The sequence below is a fragment of the Lucilia sericata genome, unplaced genomic scaffold, assembly GCF_015586225.1.
Source record: "Lucilia sericata isolate MDLA Ls3-8-SP2 unplaced genomic scaffold, ASM1558622v1 Contig000191F_arrow, whole genome shotgun sequence".
NCBI lineage: Eukaryota > Metazoa > Arthropoda > Insecta > Diptera > Calliphoridae > Lucilia > Lucilia sericata.
This window is the reverse complement of record NW_023994219.1, coordinates 1-16,518: the sequence shown is the minus strand read 5'-3', so window position 1 is coordinate 16,518 and position 16,518 is coordinate 1. Positions and strand designations below refer to the sequence as shown.

General features: G+C 33.0%; 1 protein-coding gene across 19 annotated transcripts in view; it reads right to left on the bottom strand.

Annotated features, from left to right (window-relative positions):
• Positions 1–14,128, bottom strand: part of LOC119601799 (Down syndrome cell adhesion molecule-like protein Dscam2) — a 104,841-nt gene extending 90,713 nt beyond the window's left edge. For 15 of the 19 annotated variants that reach the window (XM_037952958.1, XM_037952959.1, XM_037952970.1 and 12 more), the window contains exon 1: positions 217–344. In XM_037952958.1, coding sequence (XP_037808886.1) covers positions 217–335 — 119 coding nt within the window. In that variant the 5' untranslated portion in view covers positions 336–344. Of the gene's footprint in view, positions 1–216; positions 345–10,225; positions 10,279–10,492; positions 10,582–11,853; positions 11,925–14,019 lie in introns of those variants that run through there. The other 4 variants (XM_037952976.1, XM_037952966.1, XM_037952972.1 and 1 more) reach the window with 4 other exon arrangements.
• Between the last annotated feature and the right edge of the window lie 2,390 nt (positions 14,129–16,518).

Sequence of the window (16,518 nt, the reverse complement as noted above, 5' to 3'; positions counted from 1 at the left end):
TTGTAAATTTAACTGCTTATTTAACAAAACTATATGTTTTTTCAGTATCCTGCTAAAAATCTTGTAAAACTAAGTGATTACTTGTTTAAAGCTAAAATTATTAGAACAATAAGTGTTTTCTTGTTAGAAATAAACTAAATACTTGGTTCGAGGAACCGATTACTTTGCAAAATTAATATTTTATTCGAGAAACTGTTTCTTATTTAACATATTCACCTAAAAAATGGCACTGGATAGGCTTGAGCCTGGCAGGTTAGCGCTAATGTTGCATTAATGCCAGCATGATGAGAAAAAGTTTGCACTTCCCCGGGAAAGGCGGGTTTCTTAGAACCCATGGGTTCTAATAATAAAACAAATCGTATAGTTTATTGACACTAGTTTTAGAAAAGTGTCATAAATGTTGGGATAAAGTTTTATTTTCTCTTTACCTTGTTATGGGCACCGGATAGGCTTGAGCTTGACATAATAGAGCAAAACTTAAACCCTGAGCTTTTTTAACTTCTATTAATGAATACTCCAAAGAAAATGTGGGAGCTTTGGCACCAATAGGTTCTAAAGTTGATAAAAAGAAATCAAATTTAGAAAATCAAGTTTATATAAATATTTCTGAACTTTTTCTTGAAAACTGCCCAAAATTGTTTAAGTCCCAATCATTTTTCATTTTAAAAGTTTTGATTTAATAATTCAAATTAAAAACTAGCACATAACCTTAAACTTTTTAATCAGGTTAAAGGTCAATGTTAATCATACATAAGGTCAGGAGTAAATGAAACACAAAAAAACCGTATCAAGGACATTTTTATTTTACTACCAATCAAGGCGACAAAAACAAAACGATTTAACGTTAAAAATGCAACAAGTCATTGGGTGGAAGGTTTTGTATTATATATTAAAACAAAATGTAAAAGAGAATGACAGAGACATAGACCACCCTATATACACCAACACACCCACGCCGGTTATACAAGTCATTAAAATTTCTCTCAACTAAGTGAACGTTTGGTAAACATGACCCAAAAACGTGCTTGAGTATTCATTCATAAAATTAAAAACAAACTGGTTTTTACACTCTCGAGATAAACCTTAAAAAGCGAGAGAGAGAGCAATATTTGTTTTTCTTCCCATTTGTTTTGCTCGCTCTATTCTAAACAATAAACCCACCACCCTTTTTTCAAACAAATAAATAATAACAAGTTGTGGTGCTCGTTCTCTCTCTTTATTTTAAGGGGCATTTGTTTTGGGAAATTTTCTCTCTCCAGGCCTGCGCTTTGCTTTAAAGAGTAAAAGAGTAAGTTGCTTTATTAAAGAAAGAGATAGCTAGCAAACTAAAAACAGCTGTTATTAATAGAACCGCTATTTTTAATTCTTCCATTTTCTTTTGTACTTTGTTTACTTCATAAATTGGCACAACAAAAACAAATACCGGGTAACTAACTGGTTAGAGTTGTTGATGGGGGCACTTTTTATCACAAATACTAATAAATCTGAGCAGAAGGCGGGTGAGAGGTCTAGAGAGCGTATACTTAATGTAAACAATTTATTTGTGTTTTTTGCTTTGTTTGCACTTTATTGTCGTTGTTGTTGTAAAATATGCATGAATAAACTTGTTATACTTTGTTGTTTTGTTATATCTTTGGGTGGTTTTGTATTCATACGATTTTTGCCGGTCTCCACCACAAGATGGAGTGAGCTGTCATAAAACGTGATTTTTTTATATACGAAATTGTTTATTTAGTTTTATTTGTCAGTCTTGATTTTTCAATACGTTTTTTTGTTTTTGTATGTATATTTTACTATTTCAGTTGTAGAGTTTGCGTAGGTATCGTTCAATACAAAATGTATGAATGAATGTCTGCAAATGAGTGTAAATATTGTAGAAACGAACAAAAAAAAAAAAAAAAAGTATTTTACTAGAAAAATTAAAAGTTGTTCATTCGATTAATGATTTATTGGCCATTAAAATCGGGTTAGAGAAAAACAATAGTGGAGGTTTACAAAATAAATAAACAGTTTTTCAATATTTGGGCGTAAAATGTTGAAACTAACAGGTAATATGGAAAAAGTCAGACAAACACGACTACATGATACCCTACATGTAGTATTTAAGATAACGATATTCTAGTCTATATATAGTCTGGACTATAGCCTGGAATATAGTCTAGTCTATAGTCTGAACTATAGTCTAGTTTATAGTCTGGACTATAGTCCAGTCTATAGTCTAGTCTATAATCTGGACTATAACTAGTTTATAGTCTGAACTATAGTCTAGTCTATAGTCTGAACTATAGTCTAGTCTATAGTCTGAACTATTGTTTAGTCTATAGTCTGAACTATAGTCTAGTCTATAGTCTGAACTATAGTCTAGTCTATAGTCTGAACTATAGTCTAGTCTATAGTCTGAACTATAGACTAGTCTATAGTAAGGACTTTAGTCTAGTCTGTAGTATAGTCTATAGTCTAATCTATAGTCTTGTCTATAGTCTGAACTATAGTCTGGACTATAGTCTAGTCTATAGTCTGAACTATAGTCTAGTTTATAGCCTGAATTATAGTCTAGTCTATAGTCTGGACTATAGTCTGGTCTATAGTCTGGTCTATAGTCTGGTCTATAGTCTTGTCTATAGTCTGTACGATAGTCTAGTTTATAGTCTAGTCTATAGTCTAGTCTATAGTCTGGACTATAGTCTGAACTATAGTCTGGACTATAGTCTAGTCTATAGTCTGGACTACAGTCTAGTCTATAATGTGGACTATAGTCTGGACTATACCTAGTCTATAGTCTGGACTATAGTCAAGTCTTTAGTCTGGACTGTAGTCTAATTAATAGTCTGGACTATACTTTGTGTAAAGTCTGCTGTATACTCTGGTCTATAGTCTGAACTAGTCTAGTCAATAATCTGGACTGTAGTCTAGTCAATAATCTCGACTATAATCTAGTCTATAGTGTGGACTAAGGTCTAGTCTATAGTCTGGTCTATAGTCTGGTCTATAGTCAGGTCTATAGTCTGTTCTACAGTCTAGTCTATAGTCTAGTGGACTATAGTCTGGGCTAGTCTATAGTCTAGTGGACTATAGTCTGGGCTAGTCTATAGTCTGGACTAATCTATAGTCTGAACTAGTCTATAGTATGGACTATAGTCTAGTTAATAGTCTGCACTATAGTCTAGTTAATAGTCTAGACTTTAATCTGGTCTATAGTAGGGACTATAGTCTGGTCTATAGTTTGGACTATATACTCGACTAAAGTCTGGTCTATAGTCTGAATAGTCTGGACTATAGTCTAGTTAATAGTCTGGACTTTAATCAGGTCTATAGTATAGACTATAGTCTGGACTATAGTCTGGTCTAAAGTCTAATCTATAGTCTGCACTATAGTCTGGTCTATAGTCTGATCTATAGTCTGGACTATAGTCTGGTCTATAGTCTGGACTATAGTCTGATCTATACTCTGATCTATAGTCTTTTCTATAGTCTGGTCTATAGTCTGGTCTATAGTCTGGTCTATAGTCTGGTCTATAGTCTGGACTAGAGTCTAGTCTATAGACTGGTCTATGGTCTGGTCTATAGTCTGGACTATAGTCTAGGCTATAGATTGGACTATAGTCTAGTCTATAGATTGGACTATAGTCTAGTATATAGTCTGGACTATATTCTAGTGTATAGTCTAGTCTATAGTCTAGTCTATAGTCTGGTCTATAGTCTAGTCTATAGTCTAGTCTATAGTCTAGTCTATAGTCTAGTCTATAGTCTAGTCTATAGTCTAGTCTATAGTCTAGTCTATAGTCTAGTCTATAGTCTAGTCTATAGTCTAGTCTATAGTCTAGTCTATAGTCTAGTCTATAGTCTAGTCTATAGTCTTGTCTATAGTCTAGTCTATAGTCTAGTCTTTAGTCTAGTCTATAGTCTAGTCTATAGTCTAGTCTATAGTCTAGTCTATAGTCTAGTCTATAGTCTAGTCTATAGTCTAGTCTACAGTATAGTTTATAATCTAGTCTATAGTCTATATTCATGGAGGGTATTAACACCAGATATTTTACAAAAATATTTATTTTGAAAAACACAAATAATAAATTTTTTAACTTTCCTCGCAATTTTTTGATAATTTTTTTTATATTTATCTACAATCATGCAGCTGTCACGATTCGACAATTGCACTTTTCGCGAAACTATGACGTAATCTATAAAACCTATAAGCTATATAAATATATAAATAAAATCTCTACCTAAACACTGGCACTGGATATGCCTGAGCTGGACACAATATAGCAAAACTAACGCCCCATTTACGTTCAATACCAGACCATTTAACGTCACCAGACAAAGTGGGAGCCTTAGCGCTAACCGGTTCTTTAATAATGAAAACAAACAAATTTGATAAAAAACTCAACTAAAATAGTAGAAAATAATAAAATTTAAACTTTAATTTAAATAACAACCTGAATGCTGGCACTGGATATGCTTGAGCTGGACAAAATAAAGCCAAATCATGCGATTGCAGACGTTCGATCCAAGAACGTTTAATGTCATGAGACAATAAAGTAGGAGCTTTACCCCCTACAGGTTCTATTTTATATAAAACAAATTTGAGTTAGTTTTTAAAAATTTTCAATTATCTAGGATTCTGAAAACTGTCTGAATTATTGGCGTTTCTTACCTAAATAATGGCGCTGGATAACCCTGAGCCGGACATAATAGAGAAATATCTTTATTTTGTTTGAGTTCTAAAGGTTTTTGTTGCAAAGCAGGAGTTTTAGGGGGACTGCTTGAAATGGGCTCTAAAAATCAAAGGGAAATTGTTTAAGAATCTGAATATGTAGTTAAATTCGAAACAGAGAACTACTGAATGTTGGTAGGAACTAAAAATTTGAACATAAACCAGTTGGCAGAGTTTCAAACCAATTGAGAAAATACGAAAATGCATATTTTTAAAGAATGGTTTCGAAAGATAGCTAAAGTAGTATTAAGTATATGATCTAGTCTATAATCTGTTTTTTAGTCTGGTCTATAATCAGAACTATAGAAAGGTTTATAATATGGATTTGACTACAGTTTGGGCTCTATTCTGGACCATAGTGTACTTTATAATGAGAACTATAGTCAGAACTTTAGTTTAATCTAGTCTTAACTGTAGTCTAGTCTATAGTCAGAACTTTGGTCTATAGTCTAGTCTAATCTTTAGTTTACCTAAATACGGGAGCTGGATAACCTTGGGCCGGACAGAGAAGCGAAATATCCGAGTTTTGTTTTAATTCAAAAGGTTTACTCATTATAGAGGGTATACGAGGAGCAGTACTGGAAACTGGTTCTAAATAGAGAATGATGATTGAAATTAAAATTTCAAAAATTATTTATAGAAAAAAATTATTATATACAGTAGAATTTAAGCTGCCTGAATGTTTTTTTTAAGTTGATTCCAAAAGATTTAAGTTTTTATTAGATTCTAAAACAAATTTCCTACCTAAAACTAGGCGCCGGATAACCCTGTGCCGGACATAATATTGCTGAGCTAGCATGCAAGTCCACCACATTGGGTTTATAGGTTAAAGCATTGATTTTGGGAGGGCTACTAGAAATGGGTTCTAAATAACACAAGAAATTAAGAAATTAGACTTTAATAACAAATATAGAACATTTTTTTTAAATAAAATTTCTTGAAAACTGCCTGGTATCTTATTAAAGCTTACCTAAAATTAGGTGCTGGATAACCTTGAGCTGGACATAAAATGGAAACACTTGAGTTTTGTTTACTACTTAAAGGTCTTGCGCTAACGGGTGGCACTTTGGGGGCCGTGCTAGAAACCGGTTCTAAGAGGAAGTAATTTTTATTAAGATTTTGTTAAAGGATTTAAAGATTTTTAAAGAAAACTGCCGGAAGGAGGGATATTTTGTAATAATAAATCATTTTTGAAAATCATCAGAAAAATATTATTGTTATCATAAACATTTTCTATAAAGTCTAGGCCATAGTATGATCTATAGTCTAGTATATTGTCGAGTCTATAGTCTAATCTATAGTCCACTATATAATCTAGTCTATAGTCTAGTCAATAGTCCTAGTCAATAGTCTAGTATATGGTTTTGTTCATAGTCTAGTCTATAGTCTATAAGCTAGTATATAGGCTATAGCCTAGTATATAGGCTAGTATGTAGTCCAGGCTACAGTTATAGTCTATAGTTTAGTCTGTAGTCCAGGCTATAGTCTAGTCTATAGTCTAGTCTATAGTCTAGTCTATAGTCTAGTCTATAGTCTAGTCTATAGTCTAGTCTATAGTCTAGTCTATAGTCTAGTCTATAGTCTAGTCTATAGTCTAGTCTATAGTCTAGTCTACAGTCTAGTCTACAGTCTAGTCTATAGTCTAGTCTATAGTCTAGTCTATAGTCTAGTCTATAGTCTAGTCTGCAGTCTAGTCTATAGTCTAGTCTATAGTCTAGTCTATAGTCTAGTCTATAGTCTAGTCTATAGTCTAGTCTATAGTCTAGTCTATAGTCTAATCTATAGTCTAGTCTATAGTCTAGTCTATAGTCTAGTCTATAGTCTAGTCTATAGTCTAGTCTATAGTCTAGTCTATAGTCTAGTCTATAGTCTAGTCTATAATCTAGTCCAACGGTTCCCAAATGGGGGTCCGCGGACCCCAAGTGGTCCGTAATAAAATCCTAGGGGGTCCGCGAAGACGAACGAAAAAAACATGAATAAACAATATTCTTTTATATGTATGTACAAATATCTCCAATTTTTGTGCAATAATCCTAAATTTTTTGGTGACTTTTTATACCCACCATCAAAAAAGATGGGGGGTATATTGATTTTGTCATTCCGTTTGTAACACATCGAAATATTGGTCATAGACCCATAAAAGTATATATATTCCGGGTCCTTATTAAATTCTAAGACGATCTAGCCATGTCCGTCCGTCTGTCCGTCCGTCCGTCTGTCTGTTGAAATCACGATAGGGACCACACGAGAGGAGCTAGACAGTTGAAATTTTGCACAAATATTTTCTATTGTTAAGGTTTGTTTGGTATTGAAAATGGGCAATATCGGTCCACTTTTTCGGATAGCCCCCATACAAGTGGACCTGTAAAAAACAGCTTTAACGGGCATAACTGCTTTAGAAGTAAAAGTATAGCGAAAAAAATCGACATAAATAAGTTTCATGTGAGCCAAAATCTTTCTACCAAATTTTTTGAGGATCGGTCCATTATTGGCCCTACCCCCCATATAAGGTCCCCTTTAGAAAATTACTTTAACTCTCATTACTGGTCCAAAAATGCGAGTATAACGATGAAATTCGGTACAAGTAAGTTTCTTACAAACCAAAATCGCTCTAAGATCGGCCCATAAATGACCCTATCCCCCATATAAGGTCCCCTTCTGAAAATTACATTAACGCTCATTACTGGCTAAAAAATACGAATATAGCAATAAAATTTTACACAATTAAGTTCCTCGCGAGCCAAAATCTTTTTAATAACTTTTATATGGATAGGTCCATAATTGGCCCTACTCGCCCTATTGGGTCCATTTCAGGAAATAGCTTAAACGCTCATTACTGTCTTAAAAATACGAGTAAAGCGATGAAATGCTACACACGTAAGTTTCTTACGAGCCAAAACCACCGTACCAATTTTTTTGGATCGGCCCATAAATGACCCTTCCCCCATATAAGGTCCCCCTCTGCAAATAACTACAATGCTCATTACTGGCTTAAAAATATGAATGTGACGAAAATTGACGCACATAAGTTTAATGCGTGCCAAAATCTCACCACCAAATTTAGGGAGGGTCCGTCCATAATTTACCCTACCGTCCATATAAGGTCCCCTTCAGAACATTACTTAGACGATCACTACAGGCTTAAAAATTTGAGTTACGGTTATGAAATTCGCTCCGAATTTCATGCGGAATGGGTCTGTAATTCACAAAAGGTTCCCTTCAGGAAAGAGTTTTGGTTAATAAAAATATAAAATACGAGTATAGCGCTGAAATTTTGCATAAACAAGTTCTATACATAATCTATGTACAAAATTTTATGAGTATCGGTTCATAATTGACGCTCACGGTTTAGGAATTGAAATAAAATATTTGTTTTTTAAAAATTAATATTTTGTTAGTTCAAAAGAGCTCGGTCCATAATTGACTTAAGCCATATTCCAAATATCACCCTATTACGGCATACGGTTTGATGGTGGGTATATGAGATTCGGCACAGCCGAATATAACACTCTTACTTGTTGAATTTTATTTTTTCGGTTGTTTATCAGGAAGAAGCTAGGCCGTACAAATTTATTGTATAACTTTTATAAAGTAAAGTATTGCGTGATTTGTAATTTTTATTTCCTGTATATGTACTGAAATAATGGTTTTTATTTCAGACAAATAATACTCTGCCTTACAATTAAATTAATTCCGGAGTATGAAGTTCAATTCAAAGACAAGCTTATTATAGATTTAAGTTTATCAAATTGTAAGCAAAAGTGTTTTTGTTTGAAAGGACTAAAATTATATATTTTCAAAACAGAGGTGACTCTTTATGCATCTCTTTATAAATATTCCAATCCGACGTGATACACAGATTTTAACTTGATTTTGTCGACCAATACATATTATTAAATTAACATCAGAAAATCCATAGCGTTTCGCGTAAATATGTAGCCAAAAACCATTAAGTAAAATAATTCGTTGGTATTTTAAAATTCAAATTTAAGTTCCAAATTCACAGTACTTTAACAAAGAGTTCAAATCATATATTAAGCGGATAACGCATTCCGCAACAACATAGAAGAAGTCCAACTATCTTATATTATTTTCCCGAAAACTTAGCTCACTTACTCAGTTCACCCTTTGCAATCGCAACAAATTTTTAAAACGTGACTTCTTAAGCACATGTGACAATATTTGATATTGATATTTTCGCTACCTTGAAGAAAAATGAACATGAAAGATCTCACGATCATAAAATGAAACATCATGTTAACATATCAACAAAGAAGTCATTCTATCTTCAAAACATGCAATTGAAAACCTATCTGAAATATTATATATTCTCAATGTACGGGAATATTTTATAGATATGACATCTCTACATTTATTAGACCTAGGGATTAATGGACTAGGTCAATTTTCGAATGGACAATTATTTAGAACAATAGAATATCAAAATATGTATGGGGGTCCGCGAAATTAAATAAGTTCTTCAAGGGGTCCGCAAAGTAAAAATCGGTGGGAACCGCTGGTCTAGTCTATAGTCTAGTCTATAGTCTAGTCTATAGTCTAGTCTATAGTCTAGTCTATAGTATAGTCTAGTCTTTAGTCTAGTCCACAGTCTGGTCTATAGTCTAGTCTATAGTCTAGTCTAGTCTATAGTCTAGTCTATAGTCTAGTCTACAGTCCAGTCTATAGTCTAGTCTATAGTCTAGTCTATAGTCTAGTCTATAGTCTAGTCTATAGTCTAGTCTATAGTCTAGTCTATAGTCTAGTCTATAGCCTTGTCTATAGTCTAGTCTATAGTCTAGTCTATAGTCTGGGCTATAGTCTAGACTATAGTCTAGTCTAGTCTAGTCTCTAGTTTAGTCTATAGAGTAGTATATAGTCTAGTCTATAGTCTAATCTATAGTCTAGTCTATAGTCTAATCTATAGTCTAGTCTATAGTCTAGTCTATAGTCTAGTCTATAGTCTAGTCTATAGTCAAGTCTATAGTCTAGTCTATAGTCTAGTCTATAGTCTAGTCTATAGTCTAATCTATGGTCTAGTCTATAGTCTAGTATATAGTCTAGTCTAGTCTATAGTCTAGTCTATAGTCTAGTCTATAGTCTAGTCTATAGTCTAGTCTATAGTCTAGTCTATAGTCTAGTCTATAGTCTAGTCTATAGTCTAGTCTATGGTTTAGTCTGTACTATTAGTCAACTATTGAGAATGTTTTATAGTTATATTAATCTATTGTGAATTATTTTCAACTATTGTGAAGAAAATTTTTAAAGTCTAGGATTTTACCTAAAAATGGGCACTGGATAGCCTTGAGCTGGGCAAAGTAAAGCAAATGTGGACTTCAAAGGAAAAGTTTTCATATCGAATTTAGCAGAAGATATAACTTTGGGTATGGTGCTGGTAATAGGTTCTGAAAATTTGAGTAGAAGTTAGGAAAACAAACTAAATATTAAGATTACTTAAAGAAAACTGCCGGAATTTTTATAATTTTTTTTATTGCATACATTTGCAAAAATTACCTAAAGTTTGGCACTGGATAACCTTGAGCTGGACACATTAACGAAACTGTCCCATTAATTAGAACAAATTCAAGGGCATTTTTTTGTATTAGAGCTACACGAGGAGCGGCGCCACTAATGGGTTCTAAAAGAAGTTATATACACATGTTAATATTTAATAAGCAATACCTAGTTACACTTAAAGAAAACTGCCTGAAGTTTGATGATGTCAACGAAAAACGTTTACTTTTAAAAGCAATAATTGACAACACTTTTTTAAATATATACCTAAAATTTGGTACCGGATATCCCTGTGCAGGGCACATAATTGCCACAGAATTATTGTGGGAAACAAATTCTAAACCAGTTTTTGCATAGAAGCAACACGGGGAGCAGCACCACTAATGGGTTCTAGAAAAAGTTTGATTAAGAAGGTTTATTCGTATAATTAAAAACTTAAAGAAAACTGCTTGAATATTGGAACTAAGTATGAAAACCAAGAGTGAACCCTTTACTTTTAAACCCTCTTAAAACAGTTCTGTTTTAAGTAGAACCAGTATATTTCAAAGAGTTGATTCATATTGGCATAAGAAATCGTTCTATAAGATTCTTTATTTTGATTTACCTAAAAAAAGGCACCGGATAAGCTTGAGCTGGACATAGTAAAGTAACGCTTCTATTATAATGTATGTCAATATTACGGGTCTTATCACCGGAAGTTAAACGGGGACTAACTGAGCCAACGGGTTCTGAAAATTTCGACATATTGTATTAAACAAAATTCCTGAAAGTAAAGAAAACTGCCGGAATGTTGTTGCTATATATTGGAAATATGGACCCTAAACTTCTAAACTTTTGTGGGTTCGGAAAATAAAATTTTCTTTATATTTCTATAAAAATCTTACCTAAAAAATGGCACCGGATATGACTGAGCTGGACATAAGAGAGTAGTATCTTGCTTTTGTTTCGAACGTACCATATTTAGCTCATCTTGAGCATTTATTTTAGGTCCCACACTGCCCATCGGTTCTAAAATTTGTTATTTAATAATGAATTGTTATATAACATGCAGAATCTACTTCTTAAAATGTCATTGTATAATGAATTGTTAGAAAATAGTTCTGAAAATTTCAGTAAATATTGAATTTTAAACCTGAATGTTGGGGTTTAACACAATCGATTCCTACATTAAAAAGGGCATTCATTCGATATCGAAGAAGTACAACATGTACCGATATTATCACAATTAGGGTCTAAATTTTGACTTGCTATGGTAATATTATATATTTGCCTTCAGTTGTCTTAGCGATATCTATTGCTTAAGCAAATTTTCTAATAAATGCCTAGTTATCTTAAATATTACCTGAAGAAGGACACTGGATAAGACTGCCCCGGGCAAAATAGAGTAATACTTTTACCCAAGCTAGCCTCGGCATTTTTCAAACGATTCTCTACCGATATTTTAGGGGGCCACACTGCCCAGGGGTTCTAAAAAGTTATATTAAAACATTAAATATGATATATACCCCTATTGTTATAATAACTGGTGATTTAGAGAAATCGGTTAACCAGTTATCGTGAATGTGAGATTTAAAAACTGCCTGAATTATTGTTGTACTAAATTCTTATATGTTCTAATTAGATAATACCTGTAACTGGGCATAGGATAAGCTTGAGCTGGGCAAAAACATGGTAAAGGTGGCATTTTCTTTAGCTCCGGCATCTCTTAAACGTTCGCCTACACTAATTTTGGGACCAACATGACCCACCGGTTCTAAGGAAAGAAATTATGTTAAAAGCAAAAAGCAGATTTATACAGCGGACCAGTTAAATGATTGTTTTAAGAAAACTGCTTGAATGTGGCTCACATTTCACCGAGTTTAGGATGAAAATTTTCTTAAAATTAAAAATGTTCTATAAAACGATTTAAAAAATATAACATCAGAATCATTTCAAAATATTTTACCTAAAAATTGGCACCGGATACGATTGAGCGGGACAAAAAATACTAACGGTACCATTGATAACAGTTTCAGCATCATTACGTCGATTAGACAAGTTAATTTTGGGTCCCACACTGCCCATGGGTTCTATAAAATATATAGAATTAAGATTTTACAAATATGAAGAAAATTTGATTAAAAAGTCTTTAAATTTTAATAAAAACTATCTCTGAATGTTGTTAAGGCAGTAACTCACAAAAGATCATGTTAAACAGAAACAAAATCGAGCGATAGTTGTTTAACGAAGTCTCTCTAAATGAGAATAATTGTGTCTCTTAATTGTTCTTGCAATTTGGTCAAACAGCAACTAGATGTTGCAATTATTAGTTAAATAACTCGCTCTTAAGGTTGCTCAGATCTCTATTTAAGATCAGATCAATCCTTACTTGACGATGAGGATAGTCAAATAGTAGTAAATATTCCAAGAATTTATATTCAGAGAAAGTCAGAACCAAAACCTATACAAATATATAAATCCTACTTCACGATCAGATAGAAATCAAACACAACATCAGATCGCAATTCAAATGAAGTTAAGATATCTGTCAATCTTTATATAAAGAAGGACACCAGGATCTTCCCAAATATAGAAATCGAATCACAAGATCAAGTCACTATACAAACGCCAGTAAGAGATCTGGCCATTCTCTATTAAAGATCTCATTTACAAATATATAAATCATACTTCAAGATCAGACCCTATTTTTCTATAATTTCATATTATTAGCTAACTAATGAGTTCGCTTAACATTTTAACTTTCCCTACCTAAATACTGGCACCGGATATGATTGTGCCGGACAGAAAATACTCAATGCTGTATTTACACTGCCCTCAGCATCTTTACGTCTCTCACCCACACTTATTTTGGGTCGAACACTAGCAACAGGCTCTAAAGCAAAAAGAAAAAAGTTTTGGAAAATACTATGAGTCACATGCAAACACACTAAGACTCAAAACAAAAACATAACGGTAAAAACTATAGTATTGGACTTAAAGAAAACTTTGCTGCCTTTTGATGTTGGATTAGGAGGTACTTAAAATGTCATTATGTGTTTCACACAACAAGCTTAAATTGAATAGGAAAGAGTAAATGGCTATAGCTAATAGAGAGTTATGAAAGGGGGGTTGGAAAAGTTGGAAAAACTTCTATTGAAATCCCTGCAAATATTAAGCTAATAGTATAGTATATTAATTTAATAGAAGATATTAAAGAGCATTTAGTTTAATAAAATATTGAAATATTCTAAACTCTGAACCAGCTACTAGATTGTCTCCTTGTAGTGTATAAGAGGACCCATAGCTGTTTTCTTAAGAAAGTAAATCTATAATATATAACACACCTGTAGGCCGGCACTGGAAATGATTGAGCTGGACAAAATAAGGCCACCGTGGCTTTTAAATTGACCGCAGATTTTTGTAATTGCTCCGAAAGACTTACTTTAGGACCAACGCTACCCATAGGTTCTAACAGAACAAAGAGGAATACAATAACAACAAATATTATGACTACAGCAAAAATAAACAAAGAGCTCTCTTGAAACCACTCACATCTACTTAAGAGAGTGGAAAAAGAGCTCTCAAGAGAGTAAATTTTACCATTAACATCTATAGAACAATGATGGACAAAGAGTGCTCCTGGTACACAAACCAATTAAACCGATTTTTTTTTACACAAACACAACTTTTGCAGGATGTTCTCTTTCTAACCACCATTGCTCTCGACTATGAATGTTGGGATTTTCGGGATCTAAGGTTTACTTCACAGACTTTTGAACTAATTTTGTTTACAAGTTCTCTTTTTAAAAATTTACCTATAAAATGGCACTGGATATGCTTGAGCTGGACAGAGTAGAGTTATTTCTTTGCCTTGGTTAAACGGTATCAGAGCTTAAACTGTCTTTTTTATTAACACGAGGCCCTACACTGCCCACGGGTTCTATAATAGTGTTAAAATTTTAAAAATAGCTGCAGAATTATATGTGGAAACTTAAGTTAATGAAACTTTGACTGAATGCTGGAACATAATAAATTTGGAAAAGCTTTCTTTTATAAAATGTCAAAAATTGGACAATTTCAGATTATTTTGAAATAATACTACATGTTTAGACTTATCTAGTCTATAGTCTGGACTATAGTATAGTCTAAAATCTGGACTATAATCTAGTCTGCAGTATGGACTATATTATCATCTATAGTACGGACTACAGTCTAGTCTTTAGTCTGGACTATAGACTAGTTTATAGTCTGGACTATAGTCTATAGACTGGACTATAGTGTAGTCCTTATTTTGGACTACGGTCCATTCCATATTCTAGACTATGGTCCAATCCCTAGTCTAAACTATAGTATAGTTTATATCAAGTCTACAATCATGTCTATAGGCTAGTATATGAGTCTAGTCTATAGTCAAGTCTACAGTTTCTAGTCGATATCTTGTCTGTAGTGAAATCAATACTCTAGTCTAGTCTATAGTGTACTCTATGTCCTATTCTATAGTCACGTATATAGTCAATGCCTATACTCTAGTATATAGTCTTAGTGTATAGTCTAATCTATAGTCTAGTGTAGACTAGACTAGACTATAGACTAGACTATATATCAGACTATAGACTAGACTATATATAGTCTGGTCTATAGTCTAGTCTATAGTCTAGTCTACAGTCTAGTCTATAGTCTAGGTCTATAGTATAGTCTATAGTCTAGTCTATAGTCTAGCTATAGTCTAGTCTATAGTCTAGTCTATAGTCTAGTCTATAGTCTAGTCTATAGTCTAGTCTATAGTCTAGTCTATAGTCTAGTCTATAGTCTAGTCTATAGTTTAGTCTATAGTTTAGTCTATAGTCTAGTCTATAGTCTAGTCTATAGTTCTATAGTCTAGTCTATAGTTTAGTCTATAGTTTAGTCTATAGTCTAGTCTATAGTCTAGTCTATAGTCTAGTCAATAGTCTAGTCTATAGTCTAGTCTATTCTATAGTTGATTTTATAGTCTAGTCTATAGTCTATTCTATAGTCTAGTCTATAGTCTAGTCTATAGTCTAGTCTATAGTCTAGTCTATAGTCTAGTCTATAGTCTAGTCTATAGTCTAGTCTATAGTCTAGTCTATAGTCTAGTCTATAGTCTAGTCTATAGTCTAGTCTATAGTCTAGTCTATAGTCTAGTCTATAGTCTAGTCTATAGTCTAGTCTATAGTTTAGTCTAGAGTTTAGTCTATAGTCTAGTCTATAGTCTAGTCAATAGTCTAGTCTATAGTCTAGTCTATTCTATAGTTGATTCTATAGTCTAGTCTATAGTCTATTATCTATAGTCTAGTCTATAGTCTAGTCTATAGTCTAGTCTATAGTCTAGGCTATAGTCTAGTCTATAGTCTAGTCTATAGTCTAGTCTATAGTCTAGTCTATAGTCTAGTCTATAGTCTAGTCTATAGTCTAGTCTATAGTCTAGTCTATAGTCTAGTCTATAGTCTAGTCTTAGTCTAGTCTATAGTTTAGTCTATAGTTTAGTCTATAGTCTAGTCTATAGTCTAGTCTATAGTTTAGTCTATAGTCTAGTCTATAGTTTAGTCTATAGTCTAGTCTATAGTTTAGTCTATAGTTTAGTCTATAGTCTAGTCTATAGTCTAGTCAATAGTCTAGTCTATAGTCTAGTCTATTCTATAGTTGATTCTATAGTCTAGTCTATAGTCTATTCTATAGTCTAGTCTATAGTCTAGTCTATAGTCTAGTCTATAGTCTAGGCTATAGTCTAGTCTATAGTCTAGTCTATAGTCTAGTCTATAGTCTAGTCTATAGTCTAGTCTATAGTCTAGGCTATAGTCTAGTCTATAGTCTAGTCTATAGTCTAGTCTATAGTCTAGTCTATAGTCTAGTCTATAGTCTAGTCTATAGTCTAGTCTATAGTTTAGTCTATAGTCTAGTCTATAGTTTAGTCTATAGTTTAGTCTATAGTCTATTCTATAGTTGATTCTATAGTCTAGTCTATAGTCTATTCTATAGTCTAGTCTATAGTCTAGTCTATAGTCTATTCTATAGTCTAGTCTAGTCTAGTCTATAGTCTAGTCTATAGTCTAGTCTATAGTCTAGTCTATAGTCTAGTCTATAGTCTAGTCTATAGTCTAGTCTATAGTCTAGTCTAGTCTAGTCTAGTCTAGTCTATAGTCTAGTCTATAGTCTAGTCTATAGTCTAGTCTATAGTCTAGTCTATAGTCTAGTCTATAGTCTAGTCTATAGTCTAGTCTATAGTCTAGTCTGTAGTCTAGTCTATAGTCTAGTCTATAGTCTAGTCTATAGTCTAGTTTATAGTCTAGTCTATA